Source organism: Vulpes lagopus, chromosome 21 (genome assembly GCF_018345385.1).
Source record: "Vulpes lagopus strain Blue_001 chromosome 21, ASM1834538v1, whole genome shotgun sequence".
Classification (NCBI taxonomy): Eukaryota; Metazoa; Chordata; class Mammalia; order Carnivora; family Canidae; genus Vulpes; species Vulpes lagopus.
This window is the reverse complement of record NC_054844.1, coordinates 38,328,344-38,349,207: the sequence shown is the minus strand read 5'-3', so window position 1 is coordinate 38,349,207 and position 20,864 is coordinate 38,328,344. Positions and strand designations below refer to the sequence as shown.

The following is a 20,864-nucleotide window of genomic DNA, read 5'->3' as shown; positions in this document are numbered from 1 at the left end:
CAAGGAAATAACATGAATTTTGGGTCCAGGCATCATGCAGTGCAGAGGCCCTACAAACAAGAGCTCTGCAACTGACCAGGGGAGAGGGAGCGGACTCCCATCCTATGGCAGGATAGAAGATTCCATTTGTTTTCAAATGCTGGGCCTTGCTTTGTGCTTAGGGAAAAATAGTTACAGCTTTGAAGTTTTGGCCTCCGACAGAACGGTACACCTTATTCTAGAATAAGGTGAGAATCATAGGCTGCTTGGATAGTGTTAATTTAATCATTAATTTTACTTTTTTCTCTTCTTTATCCAAAGGATAAAAAGCTTTGAGCACTGTCATTTCTTGACACTGGAGAATAGGCCGAATGAACCCTGCATTGTAAGACTTAACAATAAAGCAATAATTTCTCCCATAATTGTTGAATAATTTAGGGTCTTTTTTACCAGACAATAGCTTGATTGCCTTGCTAGGTTTCTTGACTTAAGGAGAAAGGTAGCAATGGTAAAAAATGGGTAAAGAAAGCTTGAGGCTGGAAGATAAGGCCAGGATATGTATGCAATTAGCACTGAAGGCGCTATCAAGTTAATCCTCTGGGGGTGACGAGACTCTGGGGGTGTCAGACATCCAGGAGGACTTGCAGATCAAATTAGGAGAGAATACTAGAGACATTTTATTTAAAAAGGCATCGAATACAGCTCAATTTTAATATAAATTATGTTTTTGTGCGTACACAATGTGAATTAATTACGTTCTTGAACATTTACCTGCAGTAGGTACATTTGGACACCTTCCTAGCCAGGCACTGTGCAATGAGACACGGTGAATTTAACAGTGAGCAAGACTTGGGGAGCTTACTTTCTAGTGGGGGGGTGGCTAACAAGCGAGCAGCCACTGAAGCCACTAATGAGAGTGGTAAGCCATGCAAGGAAAGAATGCGTACGGTGATAGATCCTAGTACTTTCAGATGAAATGACCCTATAAGGCCTTTGAGGAGAGGACTTGACAAGTGTGAATGGAAGGATGAGAAGTGAGATATCCAAAGAAATACAGGGTAGGGGATGTGGAACATTCTAGGCAAAGGGAATAATAGCAAGTGGAAAGACCCACGTTATGAAAGAGCTTGGCAGGTTGCATATGAACGGAAAGAAGTCCAGTGTGGTCGAAAGTATAGGATCAACGAAGAGAGTTCCAGAAGATGACATTGCAGGGGCAGGCAGAATCCTGATCCTGTAGGACAGCAGGAAACCCTGCACAGATTTTGCTGGGGGTGGGGATAGTGGATTTTGGGTTTTTGAGCTCCAGAACCGCTAAGAGAATCAGTATCTGTTGTTTTAGGTCACCAGGTTTGTGGTAATCATTACAGCAGCCCTAGGAAATTAATACACTTCGGCAGGAAAAGATTTTCCCTGTCCTGTGCGCGTCTACCCGCACCCCTACCCATCTGAGAGAAACAGGACCATTAGGTGATTAGTACAATCAACTGAATCTATAATATAAGAGTGGATTCCTCATTGATTCCGCGTATGGTCCTCAGTCCTAGATCTTGAAGAACTTGCTCCTAGCCTTATCGGGCATGATCAGATTAAGGAGGAATAATACACTCGTAAGAGTGTATAAACCACACCGCTGATTTGTTGGTTTATTCATGAAAATATAAATACTAAATGACTCTGCTTACTCAGATCGGCCCCTCACTGCTCTGTCTTGTCTGGGAAATGCAAAGTCAGAATGAAGCAGTGAGTTTATCTCGATGGCTGATGTTACCAAATCTCACAGCCTGGTGCATTCACCTCCTCCTTGGGATTAGAACATTTACATTAGACAGGTGCTCTCCCTCTCCTGACTTTGCTGGGAGGTTCTGGCAAATTCTGTCTCGCAGATACCATCTTTCTAGAGTCCTTGAATGCTGTTTCAGCAACGTTCCATAATGATTCAACGTCCATGTATAGTGCCTCCTCCGAGACTTGGGTCAGTGTCACCGGGAACGCTCGTACATCACCTCTTCATTGACTCATGGATTCATTCACAAAACGCTATTCAGTACTACGTGCTAGACACTGCACTAGGATTTGAGACACAAAAGTAAGATGAAGGTCTTATTCTTCATGAATTTTATGGTTTTTTAGTAGATTAAATGCTTCTGTGTATTTCTTCTCAAGAGAACTGATCTCATCTATTTGTTGTGATTTCATGAATTTCATTTTTTGCAGGATAACATTTCCTGACACTTACTGTCAACTTTAGGAAGGGTTCAACTGAGGACTTACAAACCAATCAAATCAATCCAATAAAATAATCTATCATTCAATGTTAGTTATGTCCTGTTTTGACTACTTTATACAAATAATAACATTTCACTAGTCTCGGGTGATAAAAGCCCTAAGCACATAAAGTCTTCATGATGTTAACATTTCTACAAAAGGTGAAGAGATGGCTGTGGCTGTCAGAGTTGTGCCCTGGCTGGTCCCTTCTGACGGGTCGTTTTTATTCTCTAAGGGTGATAGACGTTGTCATTGAATGCAACTTACTTTTTCCTAATTATTCTCAAATCCAAACCTCAAGACTATTCAAGCAAATCACAAAGTCCCAAGCATGCCATCCACTCTAGTCTGCATACCTTGTACATCCAACCAGTTAAGGATCCATAGCGGTTTTCACCAACATTTTCACAGAAAGACCCTGTCTGGTAAACTGTACTTCTTGGTTTGATATTATACATCAGTCCCTATGGTTTAAAAGTCAATGTTGATCAGAAACTAGTATAAACTAGGAAAGAAAAAAAAAAACTAGGAAAGACTAGTGGAAGAGGGATTTTGTGTGACTTAGAACAGGTCATATACGTCTGTTACCTTGTTTCTTCCTTTTAGTTAAATACTATATAGTTTTCCCAGTTTTAAAATTGAACGATTCTGGGATCCCTGGTTGGCGCAGCGGTTTGGCGCCTGCCTTTGGCCCAGGGCGCGATCCTGGAGACCTGGGATCGAATCCCACATCGGGCTCCCAGTGCATGGAGCCTGCTTCTCCCTCTACAATTTAAAAATTGAACGATTCTTCGAGAATCTCTGGAAAATATGATCACAAAAAGCAAAAAGTTTTTCTGTCTATTTGTAAGGAACCGGGTCCATCTTACGGAAACCTTCAGAACAACTTCAGACAAATTCCACTTTGAGTGGTTTATCAAGCAGACGAACAGCAGACAGTATCCTCGCTTTTTAAGAAGCTAACCCTTAATGGAAGGGGGAGACACCACTAAATACAGACACACCCAACACCCACGGCTACTTTTAGTGAAACAACTTCTTTATTTCAAAGTTCTGTTTACAAAAAGACAAAAGAGGACAGGGAGTGGGGAGGCGGGAATGCTTGGTCACCCCCCCACCCCCAGAGAGTAGGGGACGAGGGGGGTAGCCAACAAACCTGGGTGTGAGACTGCCTGCCCTTCCCTGCCCTTATCAGCGACCGCAAAGACCAAAAAGAAGTCCAGGCGCGGACTGTGGGCTTGAGTTAACCGGATCAGTCTGTTTTCGGGGTGGCGGGGGGATGTGTCCGGTCCACGGACACCAGGGGGAGAAAGGCCGCGCGGGCAGGTTACTGAGGCCTTGGCTGTGGGCGGGAATGGGCCCGCCTCCTGGAAGGTCTGGGCCGCCGACCCCAGGGCCCGTAGGGGCCACGTGGTGCATAGCGGGGGACACCCCTGTGGACCACAGGGGCTCGCTGCAAGTAGGGTAAGGGGAAAGGGGGCCCAGGAGGCCCAGGAGGCCCAGGGGGCCCAGGGGGCCCGGGATCCATCATAAAGTCATCCTCAAAGGAAAAGCCCATCTGGGCAGGGAAGGGGACATCTGAATGGAAGTAGTTGGAGGAAAACTCACCCGACTGGAAAGACGGGCCGGAGAAGTACGCGTCCTGGGGACCGCACAGGTACGGCGGCCCGGGCTGCGGGAGAGGAAAGGGCCGGGGCGGCGGGGGCGTGGGCAGCAGGGGGCAGCACCTGGCGCGGGGGGGCGCGCGCCCCCGCACAGGGAACCCCGGGCGGGCCCTGACCCACGTGCTCACGCGGTCGCGCCGGGGCAGCTCCACCCCCCAGGCGTCGGCCACGTGCGCCAGCAGCAGCTGCGACAGGTGGCGGTGCGCGCGCTCGTCCCAGTGCACCCCATCGCGCTGCCGGTGCTGGCCCGCGTGGCGGAAGTGGAAGTGCAAGTCCAGCACGTCGAAGCCGTGTCTCCTGGCCTCGGCCGAGCTGTAGAAGTTGGCTTCGATGACGCGCACGATGAGGGAGTCGTCGCCGGGCTGGTGGTCGGGCGGCAGGAAGCCCGCGGTGATCTGCTTGCCCACGGGCATGGCCGTGTTCCAGACCAGGAGGCAGGACTCGGGCAGGACCTGGCCCAGGCGCCGGAACAGGCTCGCCAGGTTCTCCCGGTAGCTCCGCCAGGAGTCGGGGCCGTACCTGGAGAGGTCCCAGAGGCAGGAGTTCATGATGACCACGTCCGGGGGGCCGTGCTCGCTGCCCTGCAGCTCTTGCAGGACGGTCTCAAGGTAGCTGGAGTACACGCGCGTGAGGAAGTAGAAGCGCACCAGGTGGTGGGCGTCGCAGAACTGGCGGACCTCCCGGTACTGGACGCCGTTGTGCATGGGGCCCATCTGGCCTCCGTCCACCAGCTCGTCCCGCTCGAACGTCTCCTCCCCCTTGGCCTTGAGCTGGTTGGTGGTGAGCAGGCAGTCCTTCTGCAGCAGGAGCACCAGGTCCTTGTACACGGCCCTCTGGACGGAGTCGCCCAGGATGACCACGAACTTGTTATGGAGCAGCTGCTGCACTTCGGAGGCCTGCAGGTGGACCATGACGCCTCGGGCGCGCGGCCTCGGCCTGTCCTTGACACGCGGCGGGTCTGCAGGCTGCTGGGACACAAGGAGAGAGCGGCTGGGAGGGCCCCACCCCCACCCTGCGCAGGAGAAGGGGATGGAGGGTGGGCCTGGGGAGTCCAAGAGCAAGAAGGGAGCCGGAGCCCCGAGCCCTGCTGGGCCTGCTTGGCCGGGCCCCTCCTTGAACCTGCACACTGCTGCCCCGAGGCTGGTGGAGGCTGGTGGAGGCTTCCCCCAGGCCAGAAGCGACCAACCCCACAGGCCCTCCCCTGGCTGGAGGTGGAACTGCCCCTGGGAAGGCAGCTCCGGGGCTGAGAGCTGGAGAAGGGCGAGGCCCGCTCTGCAGCTGCTCAATAACCGGGACTGTGAGTGAGCAAGAAAGCACAGAGTGTTGTGATACGTTAAGCTGAAGAAGTTGCATGCCCCAGGGGTGCCCTGTGCGGCTGAAACTATAGAAAAATAAGTAACATTGGAAGAAAATATCCCAGAACATAGTTTTTCATAGAAAACGAGGATTGCGGAGGACTTGCCTTCCCTCCTTTCTTTGGAAATGTATTTTATAGAATCGTACATTTCTTTTAATAACTTACAAAGAATTCAATGAAATGCAACAAACAACAGAAAGGAAAAGTATGGGGCAGGGGAGTAGCTCAGTGGGTTAAGCGTCCGCCTTCAGCTTGGGTCTTGGCATGGATCCCCACGTCCCTTCCCTGCTCGGCGGGGAGTCTGCTTCTCCCTCTCCCTCTGCTCTTCCCCTCTGCTCACGCTCTCTCACTCTCTTGCAAATAAACAAAAATCTTTTTAAAAAAACAAGTACGTGTGCCAGGTCAGAAAACACAGAAACAGATTTAACAAGGAAGCAGCTGGTTTTTGCCAACAGGACTTGTAAAAAAGGGCAATAACACTGGAAATTATTCACATGTTGCAGCTGTAATATTCTTTGCTTTCCACAGGAAGATCAGAATCTGCCATCCCCAAATATGCCATTTTGGCATAAGGATTATTTTGAGCTCAAGGCAAATGAGAATCAGAAGACCCAGGAAGAGTTCTCAGCACTTCCCGTCTCTGCCCAAAAGCGGTGTATAAATTTCCCTTTGAGGCAGGTGCGCCTTCCCCCACCAGGAAGAGTAGAGTCAAGGAGGAAGATGGGGAGCTGTCGACACCAAGATGGGTTTGCATTAACAGATTTTACTAAAATAGCCCCCATCTTCCATTAGTTCCCTCATAGATTTCCCAGTTCTTCCCCACAATTCTTTTTGTTTGTTTGTTTTTAAGATTTTGTTTATTCATGAGAGTTCCCCACAATTCTTCATCCCATGAAACCCAAACCCCTTTTCCTTTCTTAAAATGATAGATAAGCCCCTGAATCTGCTTCTTTGAATTTCCATTCTCTGAACTCTGGTGCACACAAATATTATTAACAACTGTGTGCTTTTTTTTCCCTTTGAACCCATCTTTGTTTAATTCACAGGGCCCTGGGTATTGAACCTAAGAGAGTAGAAAGTTTTTCCTCCTCAGCACATTGCATTAAGATGTTAAGAGTTGTGAAAACCATCTTCAAAACTTCGGTTTATTTTAAAGCTGCCATTTGTGACCATATCCATTAATGAATAAAAGGTAAAAGTACACTTCGATATCACCAACAAATCTCAGGAGGGGAGGAACAGGGCATTCACTTGATACACAGAAGCCAATAAAATCCATTGTGCCTTGATATTTGTAGGCATTTATGCATCAGTTAGCATTTTAATAGCTATTATGAAATTACACATTCAGTTTTTAAAAGCTGTATTATGTGTGTGTTTAAATGGGTACAAGTACAAAAATGAAACCATGAAAATGGGTAGCATATAAGAGCTGCCCTAAGAGAATAGTCGAAAATATTAGCTTATTTTTTCCCAAAAGAATCTCCATTCAAATGTTTTTGCTATCAAAAAAAAAAAAAAAAAAGGCTTAAAAAGAGGATATATAGCTTATTGTAGTGCAATAAAATAAAACCTTAAGCAAACTCCAAATCCCTTTGGGGCTCTGGGATGTTGCTTTGTTGACAGTCATTTGTCACCTTTGTTAGGTGTCTACCAATTGCTCCACGCCATCGGGGATATAAAAATGAGTAAAACCTGGTCACCCGGCAGGAGCAGATCAGAAACATTGACTGGTGGCTAACACAGAGTGCCAAGTACCGTGAACGTAGACGGAAATAGGTGCTTTGGACTTTCAGGGTCTCTGTGAACAAACAGCACTTCCCTGCTCTAGGTCCCAGTCTCCAAAGTGCTAAGTGAAGGGGGAAAACCTCCTCCTGGGGTTTCTTGGGTCCTCACGGGGGGCCCGACCTGCGTGCCCTCTCTGGGCTGGCACTCTGGTCCCATTGTGTGCCTAGTGCCCTAGGATACCAAGCACCGTCCCCTGCCATTAGAGTTCTCTCCCTGCGGCGGGCAGCTCTGATGACCTGGTGGCTCTCCATTAGGGTACTTTGTTTCCTGGGCCTAATGCATCCCTCCTCTGGGTGTGAAGGGCTCTACACTGGGACTCACAGGTGGGAGTCCAATCCACTACTTAAAAGCTGTGGGAAAGAGAGGACTGAAGTGCAGTGGTGAAGAGCACTGCTTTCGGAGCAACACAACTTGATGTGAGGACTAAGTGCAAAACGGTTAGAACAACGCTTGACAAGTAGTAGGCATGATTAAGGGTTAGCTATTATAGGACTGAGCAAGTTTCAAAACACCAGGTTAATGATCAATAAAAGGGGGAGGAGGGCTTACAGTGTCTGTCCTGTGCTTCTAGCAGGGTTCTGTGAAGAGCAGAGGAGATGATCCAAGGGAAAGGATAGAGCAAAATTAACGTTTGTTGAATGGCTATGGGATGCCAGTTGCTTTACGAATGCGATCCTATTGATGAGATGACTTTTATGATTTCTGTTTTATAGGGAAGGATATTGATGGGATGGAGCTAAAATTTAAAACCACAGACACTGAAGTCTGTCTCCGTAGGGAGACCCCTTTACAGCAGATGCCCTGCGGGCTGGGTCTGAATCCAAACGCTTGGCTCCTGCAGGGGAGATATCGGAGAGAAGATAGAAGGGGGGTGCCTCAGTGTGTCTCTCCGCACGGGCGGGCAACCATTTCCTCTGCCTGCCCAGGAGAGGTGGTTTATGTGTATTTAGCAGGCTGGTGTGTGTGTGTGTGTGTGTGTGTGTGTGTGTGTGTGTGCTTTGAGTGACAGTATACATATTTCATCCCATACCTTGATCTCAACCAAGACACATACAAAAATTAAGTGACCTGGATTTTAAAATAACCAAAACACAACTCTGCAGACTCCCAAGCCCCTCAGGGTTTGAGAAATCCTGGCTGCCCTGTATCCCCACCAGTGCACTTAACCCACCCAGATGCTGCTCCAAGAGCTCAAGAGTCCAAACTAGGCAAGAACGTCTCCCTGGGAATCTCTCATTGTTCTTCTGGGATGGAACAGGAGAGCGGATCAGACTGTGGAAAAGAAGGGAGGAGGAAATGACTGGAAAGAGCCCTCTAGTTAGAAGTTAAACTGAAAGGAAATTCATGAAATTCTTGATAAAGAGCACCGGAGACTGTAACAGGATTAACAAATCAGACACCCACCCCCAGGACTACCGCCCTGAGAAAGAATCATTTAGACTAAGATACCATGCACTAAAATCAAAACCTAACAAAAAACGAAGTGACTTTTCTGCGGGGGTGGAGTGGTGAATGAAGATTAATTGAGAGCTAGAGCTGCTTAAAAAAAAAAAAAAAGTTGGTAAGTTCCATTTTCAAAGCTTTTTATTTCCCAAAAAATGAAACAAAAAAGGGCTTTGAAAAACAGATTACTGGTCTTTTAAGCCTAGGCTTCTTTCTTCAAATTTGCTCAACTCACTTAGTAGTTTTCGTAGCTATTTTAGAGATAAGAATGACTCATTCATTCATTCATTCATTCAGTAAACATCATTGTGAGCCTGACACTATGCCACATGGAGGGCCTAGTGTAAAAAGGTAGTCTCTTCTTTCAAGAGCAGCAAGGAAAAGGACGAGTAAAAGGCAAATACAGAAGGTGCTAGCAGCTACAAAGGATGTATGCAAATCAAGTGCCAAAGCCAGCGGGAGGAGGAAAAGAGGGAAGCAGGAGGTATGTATACGCGTGATCCTGGCAGTCTTGTGATTTCAACCTCAAATTAAAACCCCCTTCCCCTTAAAAAAAAAAAAAAAAAAAAAAAAGTTTCATGATGATTCCTAAAATCATAAGTTAGTTCCATGCTTTCTATTTGGACTTTGACAGAAATGTGCATTAATAATGGCTACTGCTATAATAAATGACTTTCAAGCACTTTGCTTACATTTCTTTGTTGGGGGTAATTAATTTTTCAAGAGCTTCATAAGCCATGACCTATAAATCACAGACTATTGCTGTGTGACTATCACAAACCAAACACGTAACATTTGTTCTTCATTAACCAATGTGTTGTAGAAATTAGGTTAATTCTTTTTGTTTTTTTTTCCTTTTCTTACTGATCTTTAGTCACAGGAAAACGGACACAGAAATGGGTCAGTTGCTCTAGAGACCCTGCAGTGAAATCTTAAATCAGAGGTAATGGCTAACGATTAGGATGTTGTTTTGATTAGTTGTAGGAAGTACTTGTAACTAGTTTAAAAGTTTCTTGCATAAGACTAACCATCTGAATGCAACATTATACTGGGAATACAAACAGTTCATTTCCTTCTAACTGCATTTTTGGTAATCAAATCAACGTTTTGAACTTTCCAGGATCCCCCTAGGTTTTAACAGAGAAGATGATACAAAATAAAATTATTTTCCATGAATTCACCTCAATGTCTTGGCATTTGCTTAGTTTTCGAAGTGGGCTTTAAACTTGTCACGAATTAAATCGCGCGTCCTATAAAGTTTTCAAAGAAGAAAAACAATTCAAACTTCTCCTTTGGGAAAGCTTTACGAATGGCCTGAGGTTTGCGGATTCTCAAGAGATTTATCTTTTTGCTCTGGGCCAACTCAGGTAACACACACTCTCCTATATAACACAGAAAAGGGGAAAATAACGCAGGCCTACTATTTTAAAAAGTGCTTTTAGGGGTAAATTTGCAAAAACACAGAAAAGTACTGTGAAATGCTATGGTAAATAATGCAAACTATTTGCAAATATCAGCTACTAGAAAGTCCCATTCTAATCCCCCACTCCAAGTAACCTCGCCTCTAAAAAAGGCCTCAGCTCTGAGGCCCATTTGGCCCATTAAGTCAGTAAAAATTTAGAGAACACACCTGTGTCTGACAGTTGTCATTCTGCAAATGTGACCCATGCCCGCCCCACAACCACTGTCAGGGTTCCTCTACCCCGTTCCTGGGTCACCCAACCCTACCATATGGCCCAAATTTCTAACTTGGCTCTTCAGTGGGTCCTCACACACCACATCTAACATCTCAAACACACGTGATGTAAATGGAAAACTGAATCTAGAATCGTAATCTTCAAAGTGGACTTCCCGTAACCACAGGTCTTCCCTGTGGAGGCAGGAATCGCTGCAGGCCTCGGCAATTTGCATCATCTCCATCCCTCCGGGGCCACACTCTTAAATCTGTGATTCTTTGGCAAATAAAAGATCCACGGGAGAATTTCACACATTTTCAGGGTCTGAAAATTACCAAGTTTAAAAATCTGCAAGGCGGCATCATTTTCCCCTAGTGATAATCTAACCAAAAGTTTTTCCTGGGGACTTTAGAAAAAAATGCAGGTGACATCCTTTACAAATGAAGGGGGGAGGGTTCATAATACCTGATATGTGGGTCACTACCATAAAAACAAGGGACGCCTGCGTGGCACAGTGGTTAGTTAAACATCTGCCTTCGGCTCAGGACGTGACCCTGGAGTCCCAGGATCGAGTCCCACATCGGGCTCCCTGCACGGAGCCTGCTTCTCCCTCTGCCTCTCTCTGACTCTCATGAATAAATAAATAAAATAAAACTCTTAAAAATGAAAGCCTTTATCCAAATAGCCCCCATTAAAAAAAAAAAAAAAAAACCCACACAACGCTTGTTGGATCTCCTAAAGTAAAAACAAATCAAAGCAATTCATATGAAGCAAAATAGGATTTCAAATCCTGCACAGCCTCTGACGAACTTCCACATTCTGGTCTCAGACCATTATTTAAACTACAGCCGCCAACTTGCTACCCGTTACTGCTCTAAGACTGAGAGATAACGGGGAGGCAGCGGCCGGTCCCCCTGGTCCCCCTGCCGGGAGGCGGGGAAGTCACACGTGGACTCTGACCCCACACAGCTGTGTGCTCCTGGGCCCAGGGCCCACTGCCGGGCCACCGTTCCCTCTGCTGTCACACGGGGGGGAGGATCACCTTCCTCCCTGGACAGCAGTGAGGATGCAAAGGGATCACCACTACGTCCTGCCAGGGCCTAGTACGGAGCCTGGCCCAGGTCAGGGACCTTTAAACCTGGGGCCCGGCGCCCCCTCCCCGCTGGAGCCTGCAGACAGCACCTCTCTCCCGTTGCCCCCGTGGAACCTTCCAGCCCACGCCCCCCCCCCCCCCCCGCTCCTCCCTCCCTCCCGGGGCAGCCCGGTACCTCCTCAGGTGTAAAGGTAATTCCTCAGCCCAGGTGGCTCGCCCTTCCACCTCCTCAGGAACTTTGCTCCAGAATGTCCCCTGGAGAGGGGATAATTATGCATTCTGCTTTTTCTTCACCCTCCTTGGGCCGGTTCCTTCCTTTTAGCACTAGACACACTCTAGTTTCTTGCTTTAAAAAAAGAAAGGAAACTTCTTTGACTCCACCTCCAGGACAGTCCTATCTTTTGCTTCCCCTTCAAGGCCACTTTCAAGGAGTAGTTTGCAGGGCCTGTGGCCGGGTCCACACCTCCCACTCACTCCTCCTTGGACTTTTATTCGGCTTCCAGCTCCACCAGAGCAGGGAGACGTCGGGCAGTAAATCAGCAGCGATTTCCCGGCCGCTCCTGTCAAGGGCCACCTCGTGGTCCTTACCCCGGGCAGCAGCATCCCCAGGTCCTCGGGCCGGGGCGCCCGGGGTCACCTCCTTCCGAGAACTGACACCCTTGGCCCCTGGCTCACCTGCCCCGCGATCCTGGGTGAGTTTCTCTTTCTCGGGCAATCCCCCAATTGTTGGGCTTTCTCAGGAACCCCACGAATCGGCTCCTTCCTTCTTTTCTCCAACCTTCTTCCCTCGGGTAAATCCCTCCAGCTCTTCGCTCCAGGACGGCGATCCTGCTTCTCAGTCTGCCCCCAAACAGTCCGGCCTTAGCCCCTGTTTTCCCAGAGCAGTAATTAAGGGCATCCCTCCCCCCATCACCTAAAGCAAGCCCCCCCCTCCTTGGGGATGGAAACAAATTATTCGGTCTCCTTATCAATCACCATTTGTATGCAGATGCCTCCTGAATTGAGGCCCGGCCCAGGGGCCCCCAGGGGGGCCTGGAGGCAGCCCCCTGAGTTTATATCCGGTTCCACCGCAGGCTAGCCCCTGTGGCCTCAGCCAGTTTCAGCGCATTTGGGGTTTTTTTTTTGCACTTGAGAAGCCTCATCAACAAATTGAGAACAATACTATGAATTTCGTAACAGAGCATTTTTTAAGTGCTCAATAAACGTAGCCAGCCCAAGCTTGTCCCTGGAGCTCCAGGCGACATTCAGGTGAGCAGGCCGGTGCTCCCAGGGGCCGGGGAGGGGCGGGGGCCCAACCGCCTGGGTGGGCCTCTTATCACTTTCAAATTCTCCAGAGGCCCATTTATCCTGCCATCAACCTGGGACTGAATTCCTAAGATAATTCTCCGGTGACCTTTGGATCATCCTCCTAAAGGTAAAAAATGGATCATCTGTTGGAAGGACGGCCGCAGGTCCTTGCTGGGCGTTTTCTGAGAGCTGCTAGAGAATGTTCTCGGGCAACGTCGGTCGGGATAACCTGGTGCAAGTAACCTCTGCTTCTCAAATGCTTGGATCAAGTCATTTTTTACGGTTCGTGACCGGTGGCTGTTGCCACTGTGTGCCCCAAAACCTCAAAAATCCTTGAATGATAGCCCAGATGGAGAATAGTTCAACTGCTTCTTGGCATTAAAAATAATCATCATCATAATAATAAGGTGTAATTCTCGGGGCTATGCTTTAGGGAGGAGGATGTGGCAGTGTGCTTTGAGCGCAGTTGACCAATGTCACCTCTGTTGTGGATTTTATGATGAACTTTTTACTTGCCCTCAATTATTTTTAATTCTTGAGGAAGTGCGTCTTCACTTTGAAAGCCTTCCAGAATGGTATGGTTTCTGTGTTGGGTTTTCTCATCCCAAACGTGGTCATCTAGGGTTTTGAATGTTGTGGCTTCACTTTGATTTGATAATGCTAGCCTAGCTCCAACATTCTGTATTAGGAAACTTCGGTTTTTTTACCCTAGGATAGGATCCTGCCTCGTGTGCCGCTCCCCAACACCCGAGGATGGATTTCTTTAGAGCCCGTGTATACCCAGAGCCTTTTCTCACCTCTTCGTGTTTACCCTGTGACTCAGCATCAGTGTCCCCCCAACCCTTCCAATACTGAAATTCTGTTTCTGCCTTAAGATCCAGTTTCAAACGCACAGCTGTCTGAAGACCTCCCCCTCCTCCCCCTCAACAGAAAAGTCTCGTTCTTCTGATTTTAGTCCTTGATTCTATTTTGTACTATGATTGACCCCTCATGTGCCATCCCACCCCTGTATATCCTAGTCCTGGACGGCAGAAGTAGGTCTCACCCATCCTTCTAGAGCCTTCGCAGCCCAGTGCCCTCTGCATAATGGTTAGTGTTCACTGAGCAGTTACTATGTGCCAGGCCTGCTGCTCTCTGCCCCCAGCCTGCTGAGGGAGAAACAATCATTGTCTCCATTTTATGGATAAGGAAACTGAGGCCTGGGGAGGTTATGGACCTCCCCCAAGGCTGTCCAAGCTAGCAAAGAGCAGAACTGGTCTGTCATTGCCACTGAATCTTCTGATTGATTAGATCAGCTTAAGATACTGTTTTGTTTTGTTTTTTTAGGAGGAAATAAGGCTCCAGCGCCTGAGCTTTTCAACAACCCAGCTATAAATATTAGTTGAGGTTGAGAGGCAAAAAATAGTCTTATCTAGAAAAAAATATATTTGCATATCATTTTCCTTCTCATTCTCTGTTGAAAACCCGAATGAAGCCATGTTTTGTACACAGCTTTAAGGTTTGTTTTTTGTTTTTTTTTTCCCCTGAAGAAACCGAGCAGAGATGAAGTTCACTTGGTTCGGCCTGCATCCCTGATGGTTAACTGTTCCCCCTCGCGGGTCAGTGGAAAAGCCAGTGCTGCGCTAAAGCTCTATTTGTGCTTCAGAGTTTTTTTATATTTATTTATGCTGACTACTCCAGATCCTAGCCAGTGGCTGAATCACAAGTTCCCATGGTTGCAAAAGAGCCAATAATGACTAAGTGGCTTTCGACCGATGGACAGGTAGGGTTCAGAAAATTCTATCTCTGGGAACGACCACAAAAGGCAGTTTCACCTGTGATGTGAACATTCAGCTGAGTCAGCAGGTTGGGGTTTCGCCACCCCCAGAGCTCACTTCATCTCTGTGTCTTCAGCATTTCACCGGGAGAGGTGGCCTCCAATGCTCCTCCAAGGAGATTGCATGGAAGAGCTTTTAAAATGGAAATTCTTTTATGATCGTTGTTATTATCATTATTAACAGTGTAGTGTCTGAATGCCAAGTACATAGTGTTTCTATGGGGGAGAAAAAGGTTTTGAATTTAAGAATGGGATTCTAAGAGTCGGTCCCTGTCTGCCTCCTCCCCCCTGCCCATGCAGTGTTGTAGAAGGATCTGGAAGGCCTATGTGGCTACTGCTCAGTGTGCTGGCAGCAGGACTGAGGATTTCTCCAGTTTGAGACCCTGTGGCTTGGAAATCAGAAGAGAGGCAAGGTCCAAGAGGTGAGGAGCTCTGCGGGAGAAAGGAACGTGGGGACTCACTCTGACACTGGCTTTTCCCCAGTCCTGTGGTCTCCCTTTTGAACCCATGAGCCTTTCTTCCTCCAGCTGGGTTCAGCAGGCCTTTCAGCTCCTCCCCTACCCTACCCCTCGGTAACAAAAATACGTCAGCAGCTCTCAAGCTGCCTACCTTAGGGTTAATTGTGGAAATCAGATGAATGCTCTGTAAACTTTACAAATGTTAATTATTGTTCTTCTGAGCCGCCTCAGCACATTCGAGGGATGGGTTTTACTAGTTCAGAGGGCTTTCCAGTTGAATGAAGGACTTAATTTATCATTTAGAAACCCTGATTTAACTTGTTATTCAGTGACATTTAGTATCCACTCCATCAGCGTGGTAAGTGTCTTACCCATCCAGTCCTCTTAAGAACCCTGTGACACTGGTAGTTTCTTTTTCTCCATTTTACACATTCGAAAAAAGTTTGGAAGATTGAGTCATCCGCCCAAGGTCATCTATTTCAGAAAAAGCAGAGCTGGGAGTCAAAACTGATGCCAAGCCTTTGTGGTCAACCACAACATACACGATTGCACAGAAAACAGATGCTTCTCGTCCTTTCTCCTGTTCACTACTGTCTGTCACACTTCTGTACGTTTTGAGAGAGAGAGAGAGAGAGAGAGAGAGCATAGTTCATCCAGCACGAATCCTTCGTATGACAAAGTAACAGTTGTCCCTTGCAGGCTGTCCAGTTAGGTGGGGGGTGCAAGGGGTTAGGGTGCAAGGGGTTAGGATTCTGACTGCTCTAGGCCCAAGAAAGGAGGATCCTAAGAAAGGCTGGTCAGAGATGGGAAACTGTTACTTAAAATAAAATGGGAGAAACTGGAAAGTACTTACTCATTTAAAACCTGGTGATTAAAACGTGTACCTCTCGGTGGACTCTAGGTCTCTTCCCCAGACAGGGTCCTTTCTCGGCCGGAGATCAGAGAGGCCGGGGTGGAGAGCCCAGGGCCCCCCGCTGCTCGGCAGATAAGCTCAGGTCTGGGTGCTGCTGGGTTTGTGAGCCAGCGGCTGGGGTGAAGATGCCATTTCCGGTGGTATCTGAGGCAAATGACATGAGTCAGCATTTACTTCTCTGCATTAGGAAGCGGAAGACTAATGACCAGAGCTTTAAGGCCTGACAAATGTGAAAGCGCAAAGTGGCAAGGAAATCCCGCATGTAGCATCTTCCTGGAATTGGGCGCTGAGCTGGTTTGCATTTGGCATTTCTCAGTAATCGGGGTGGAGGCCCCATGGACTCTTCAACTTGGTCCTGTTTGCACAATTCAGACCCCGGGGTCTTAACTGTCTTGGAGCTTGGGTGCGCGGAGTGGGGAAGGGGAGAAGGACAGGCGGGGAGGGGAGGCGAAAGGGAAGTGAGAAAGAGAAATAAGGAAATGATAAGAGGACTGCTCCCTTTTCTAATTAATTTTTCAGAGTCGTGATCCTGCATTTTGGTGTGCTGCATCAGCTTGCGTTAGTGCTTTCAAATCCTTTCCCTTGACCTTCCCGCGGCCCTGTGGGTGGAGGAGCAGCCACGGAGAACCAGGGGCCTAGGTGAGCCCAGCAAGTGGCAGACCCATGAGGACCGCCCCCCCATGTGGCTCTGCTGTTCCCCACGAACCGGGCAGAGAACTGGGGGCCAGAGGACGGGGTCTTTGGACTGGTTAGGTGAGTGCAGTGCTCCCTTTTCTTGGGTTTGGAAGGATGTGACTTGGAGGCCCAGGAGTACCCTTCCCTACAGATGCCAAGATCAACGAGGAGGAGGAAATGAATGAGAAAAAAAAAAAAAAAAACAGGAAAAATGAGGAAATGATGCTCCAAAAAAGTTTTTCCCCAAACTGTGAACCTTTTATAGGTGTCTTCAAGGCATTAAGTAGGGCATTTCTCCATCCCATTAATGGCATAAAATAACTAATGAACAAGAGTAAAAGGCTCCAGAACAGTCCAGAAATACATGCCCTGTGCACTTAATTTTTGTTCTTTTTTTTTTTTTTTTTAATACTATGCTATTTAGGTAAATCGGCCTATAAGGAAACCCAACTGCCTTTTCTTAAGAAATGTATTTGATGTTACTTCATTGACTACTCAGTTTGTGGCTCACAGATTCCACTCATTACATATTGTTTTTATTCTCTTATAAGTAGCCATAAGTCAAGTTATTTTGCATTTTACCCATGATTTTTCAGATTATCATTATGTTCCCAAGGCAAGGCTGCATCTAGAACCCAACTGATAACTTCAGTATTTTAAAATTCAGAGTAGTATATTACACAACTGAGAATTTGCCTTTATTTGATTCTGGGAATGAGTTTCATATCTCTCCAGTTCTCTAGGTTCCAGCTAGTCTGTGCATTGTGAAGGTAAAAGGCCTTGCCAGGTCTGGGGAAGCATGAACAAAATTGGCATAATTCCAAGACCAGACACTAGAGGAGCTGGAATCATGCAGATGATAATCTTGGTTATACTCTTTGAATTTAAAATAAAATTGTTTAAGACCAAACAACAGATTTTCTACCCATTTTCTTACGTCTAAGAACTTATAATGGTATATGGAGACAGTTACTGCTGTTCTTCTGGCCCCGTTTTGTGTTCCATAGCTCAGTGAGCTGGCTTTCTTTCTTATCCACCAAACTTTTCCTAAATGATAATGAACACTGATGCATGTATAAGGTTTTATACTCAGAGTCTCACATTAGAACCTGCTCATAAGGTCAGGCCAGCTCTAATCATTATTTTCACATTGCAGTTGGTAAAACTGAGGCTGGGAATGACCTCGAATGCCTGTGACCTTGATGGAGTACCCAGGGCCTGGGCACACGTAGACAGCAGTGTGTCCTCTTTTCTGCCCTCTCAGTGGGAGGCCAGGCAGGGCGCACAGCCATTATTATTTTGCTTATTTTTGGAAGGTATTTAATACTAGGGCACAGAACTTCCAAATTACAAGTAAGAGTGAGGGGTCCCTCTCCCTTTTTTGTTTCCTAATTCTTCATTTGTTCTTACAGAAGTGGTACGGTCATGGGCTTCTCATCTATTCCATCAGAAATATTCTATGCAGATAACCTATATCTCTCTGAAAGATTTTATTCTCCTTCTTCCTTCTTAAGAGTCAACTTCCCTTTTTATTTAAGGCAGATGTCTGGAAAGAAGAATACAAATACCACTTAGAAGAGATATTCAACTGCAGAAAGTCTTTGGTAAACTGACCATCCAGATTGTTCTGAATATTCAGTTGTTTGAAATGGATCAGAGAATTCATGACTCATGACAGCCTCTAAAAGGAGTTAGGTGAATAAATAAATAAATAAATAAAAAATAAAAGGAGCTAGGTGAAGCTGTCCCTATGGTGCAGTACTATAACTGACCCAGACCCTCGTACTCTGTCTGGAGACCACTTAAACCTTGATATGGATTTGAGGTATGGTGACTGCATGGCTACTGATGGTGTGAATTGAAACCAGACCTATGATGCTGTGAATCAAGTAGCTTTGGGGCCACACAGACTTGAGTTTGATCACGAATTATGTCATTTATGGCTGCCTGACGTTGGCCGTCACTGAACTCCTTGTGGCTTGATTTTTCTCATATGCAAAATAATGACAATAACAATCACTACATAGAGGCAAGGGTTAGATGAGAAAATAGACTTCGAGCACCAGGTACATACTAGTGTATTATAAAATATATCCACATCATTAACTGAGGCCATTAGTTTTCATTCATTCAATGAATAATGTGGCAGACACTGTTCGAGGTAGAAGAGATACAGCTGTGAATGACACATTAAGAAAAAAACAAACAAAAAAACCCCTTTCCTTTATAGAGTTGATATTTGGGTTGGGGGAGTCAGACAACTAAAAAAAAAAAAAAAAAAAAAAAAAAAAACCTGATAAGTAAAATAATATGTTAGGTAGAAGAGGAACATGATTGTTGGATAAAGAGGATGCAGGGGCTGTGGGTTGGAATTTTAAATGGTGTAGTGATGGGGTTTGAGACCCACTACCCCAGAATATGGCACCTCAGCATGCTGAATATTTTAAGCCCAAGGGACTTGAGAAACAGCAGGTGCTAGAGTGACTCGGACCTCCCCTGAAGCAGGTCACAAGGCCCTCTTGTGAAAGGTGCCCTCCCCTTACCTGGAACAAAGTAGCATCCTTATCTCCGAAGACACCAGGACTCAGAGAGGAATCCAAACAAACAAGTTTTGTTAAATTACCCCAGTTTATCAGCCTTAGCTAGTACCCTCCGTTCTACCAGAGTGAAAAACACTTAGGCTTAACTTTGCTTTGTGTCTTCCTTTTTTTTTTTTTTTTTTTTTAAGATTTATTTATTTGAGGGAAGAGAGCAAGCAAGTGGGGGCAGGAGGAGAGGGAGAGAGAATCTCAGGAACTCCCCATTGAGTGTGGAGCCCAATGTGGGGCTTGATCTCATGACCCGGTGATCATGACCTCAGCTGAAATCAAGAGTAAGACACTTAACCCACTGAACCACCCAAGTGCCCCTCTGCTTATAGGCTAATTTGCGTGCTTTTCTCTTGTTGATCTGTCTTTTGTTAGAGACCCAGCTGGGAACCTAGACAGGTTAGAAGGAACCAACAGTGTTTTGGAGAAGGCCTCCCAAAGAGGATGACATTTGAGCAAAGTCCAGAAGGAGGTGATGGAAACACTGTGTAGAAATCGGAGTGGGGAGGAAGCTCCAGGCAGAGTGAACAATAAAGAGGTGAGTCTGACTAGCTTGGAGTGAACTAAGAGAGGCAGACACAGGAGATGGAGTCAGAGGAGAAAGGGCGGTAGGTTGTGGACCATTGAAAGAACTTGGGCTTTTATTCTGGGAGCCACTGTGAGGGGCCTGGGCAGAAAATTTCCACCACCTTACTACAGACTGTGTGGAGCAGGAGTGGAAGCAGGAGACTACCTCAGAGGTTACTGAGTAATTCAAGGGTTGAACCAGAGTCACATTAGCTGAGGAGTGAGGAGTGGTCAGCTTTTGGGCCATTCTCGCCCATGGAGAGAAGATGGGGTATGAGAACAAGGAGGGAAGACAAGCCTAGCTCTGTGGTTTTCTGGCCTGAACAACAGGAAGGATGGAGTTGCCATTTACTGAGATGGAGAAAATTTAGGAGAAACAGATTTGGGGGGTGGGAGTCAAGAGTCTGATTTGGGGCTTGTTACATTTGAGATTCCTTATAGATATCTAAATTGAGTTGTTGGATGGAGATTTGAATATATAGGTCTGGAGCTGGGGGGAGAGGGCCAGGCCTGAGGCATCAGTTTGGCTTGGATGCTCTCACCATGGGAGTAGGTGAACTAGAGAGGAAAAGAGGTCTGAGAATTGAACCGTGGGGCACTACAGGTAGAGGAAGCCAGGAAGTCGAGGAGGAACTCCTACAGGAAGGACTCTTAGTCCTTCTCAAGGAAGAAAACTAGGAGAGTGGGAGATCCTAGAAGCCGAGGGGAGAGAGAGTTTCAAGGGAGGACTCAAGAGACGTTGTCTGTCTCAGAGATAGTTGATAAGTCAAGTGGGATATTTGGTCATTGGCTGTGCAGGACATTGGTGACCTTGACTGAGTGGTAGAGACAAAGGCTGCTTAGAGCGGTAAGAAAGAATAAGAAGGGGCAGCCCGGGTGGCTCAGCGGTTTAGCGCCGCCTTTAGCCCAGGGCAGGATCCTGGAGACCCTGGATCGAGTCCCACGTCGGGCTCCCTGCATGGAGCCTGCTTCTCCCTCTGCCTGTGTCTCTGCCTCTCTCTCTCTCTCTCTCTCTCTCTCTGTGTGTGTGTGTGTGTGTCTCATGAATAAATAAGTAAAATCTTAAAAAAAAAAAAAGAGTAAGAGGAGAATGGGAAATGGTACCACCCTGGAGGAGTTTTACTATAAATAAAGCTGGAAAGTGGAGGAGCCCAGGGTAGGATGCCCCCAATGGCATAATGATTATTTTTAATTAACATTATTTAGGAAACAGCCAGTATAACAAAAACACTCTGACCCTCTTAGGTCTCTAGAAAGCAGATCATAAATCTCCCATGTGAAAGGTCCCCTCC

The 20,864-nt window shown here is 46.8% G+C and overlaps 1 protein-coding gene and 1 long non-coding RNA gene across 5 annotated transcripts; one reads left to right on the top strand and one right to left on the bottom strand.

Annotated features, from left to right (window-relative positions):
- Positions 1-3,313: 3,313 nt before the first annotated feature.
- On the bottom strand, positions 3,314-16,108 carry PCED1B (PC-esterase domain containing 1B). 3 transcript variants are annotated; one of them, XM_041736898.1, is made up of 3 exons: positions 11,944-12,078; positions 11,444-11,614; positions 3,314-4,879 (listed from the first exon to the last, which is right to left on the bottom strand). In XM_041736898.1, exon 3 carries the CDS (start codon positions 4,820-4,822, stop codon positions 3,575-3,577), a length of 1,248 nt encoding a protein of 415 aa, XP_041592832.1. In that variant the 5' UTR covers positions 4,823-4,879; positions 11,444-11,614; positions 11,944-12,078; the 3' UTR covers positions 3,314-3,574. The 3 variants fall into 3 exon arrangements, with proteins under 3 accessions (XP_041592832.1, XP_041592834.1, XP_041592835.1); XM_041736900.1 differs by having other exon boundaries at positions 3,314-4,876; XM_041736901.1 differs by lacking the exons at positions 11,444-11,614; positions 11,944-12,078 and adding an exon at positions 15,683-16,108.
- Positions 12,405-20,508, top strand: LOC121480387. Of its 2 annotated transcripts, none has more exons than XR_005984947.1 (4): positions 12,405-12,516; positions 12,603-14,317; positions 14,672-14,793; positions 16,262-20,508. It is a non-coding gene; the product is annotated as an uncharacterized LOC121480387 (long non-coding RNA). The 2 variants fall into 2 exon arrangements; XR_005984948.1 differs by lacking the exon at positions 12,405-12,516 and having other exon boundaries at positions 12,714-12,837; positions 14,085-14,317.
- The last annotated feature ends 356 nt before the right edge of the window (positions 20,509-20,864 follow it).

Coding starts and splice junctions, on each gene's coding strand:
- PCED1B (XM_041736901.1), bottom strand. CDS start 4,822: ATGGTCCACCTGCAGGCCTCCGAAGTGCAGCAGCTGCTCCATAACAAG.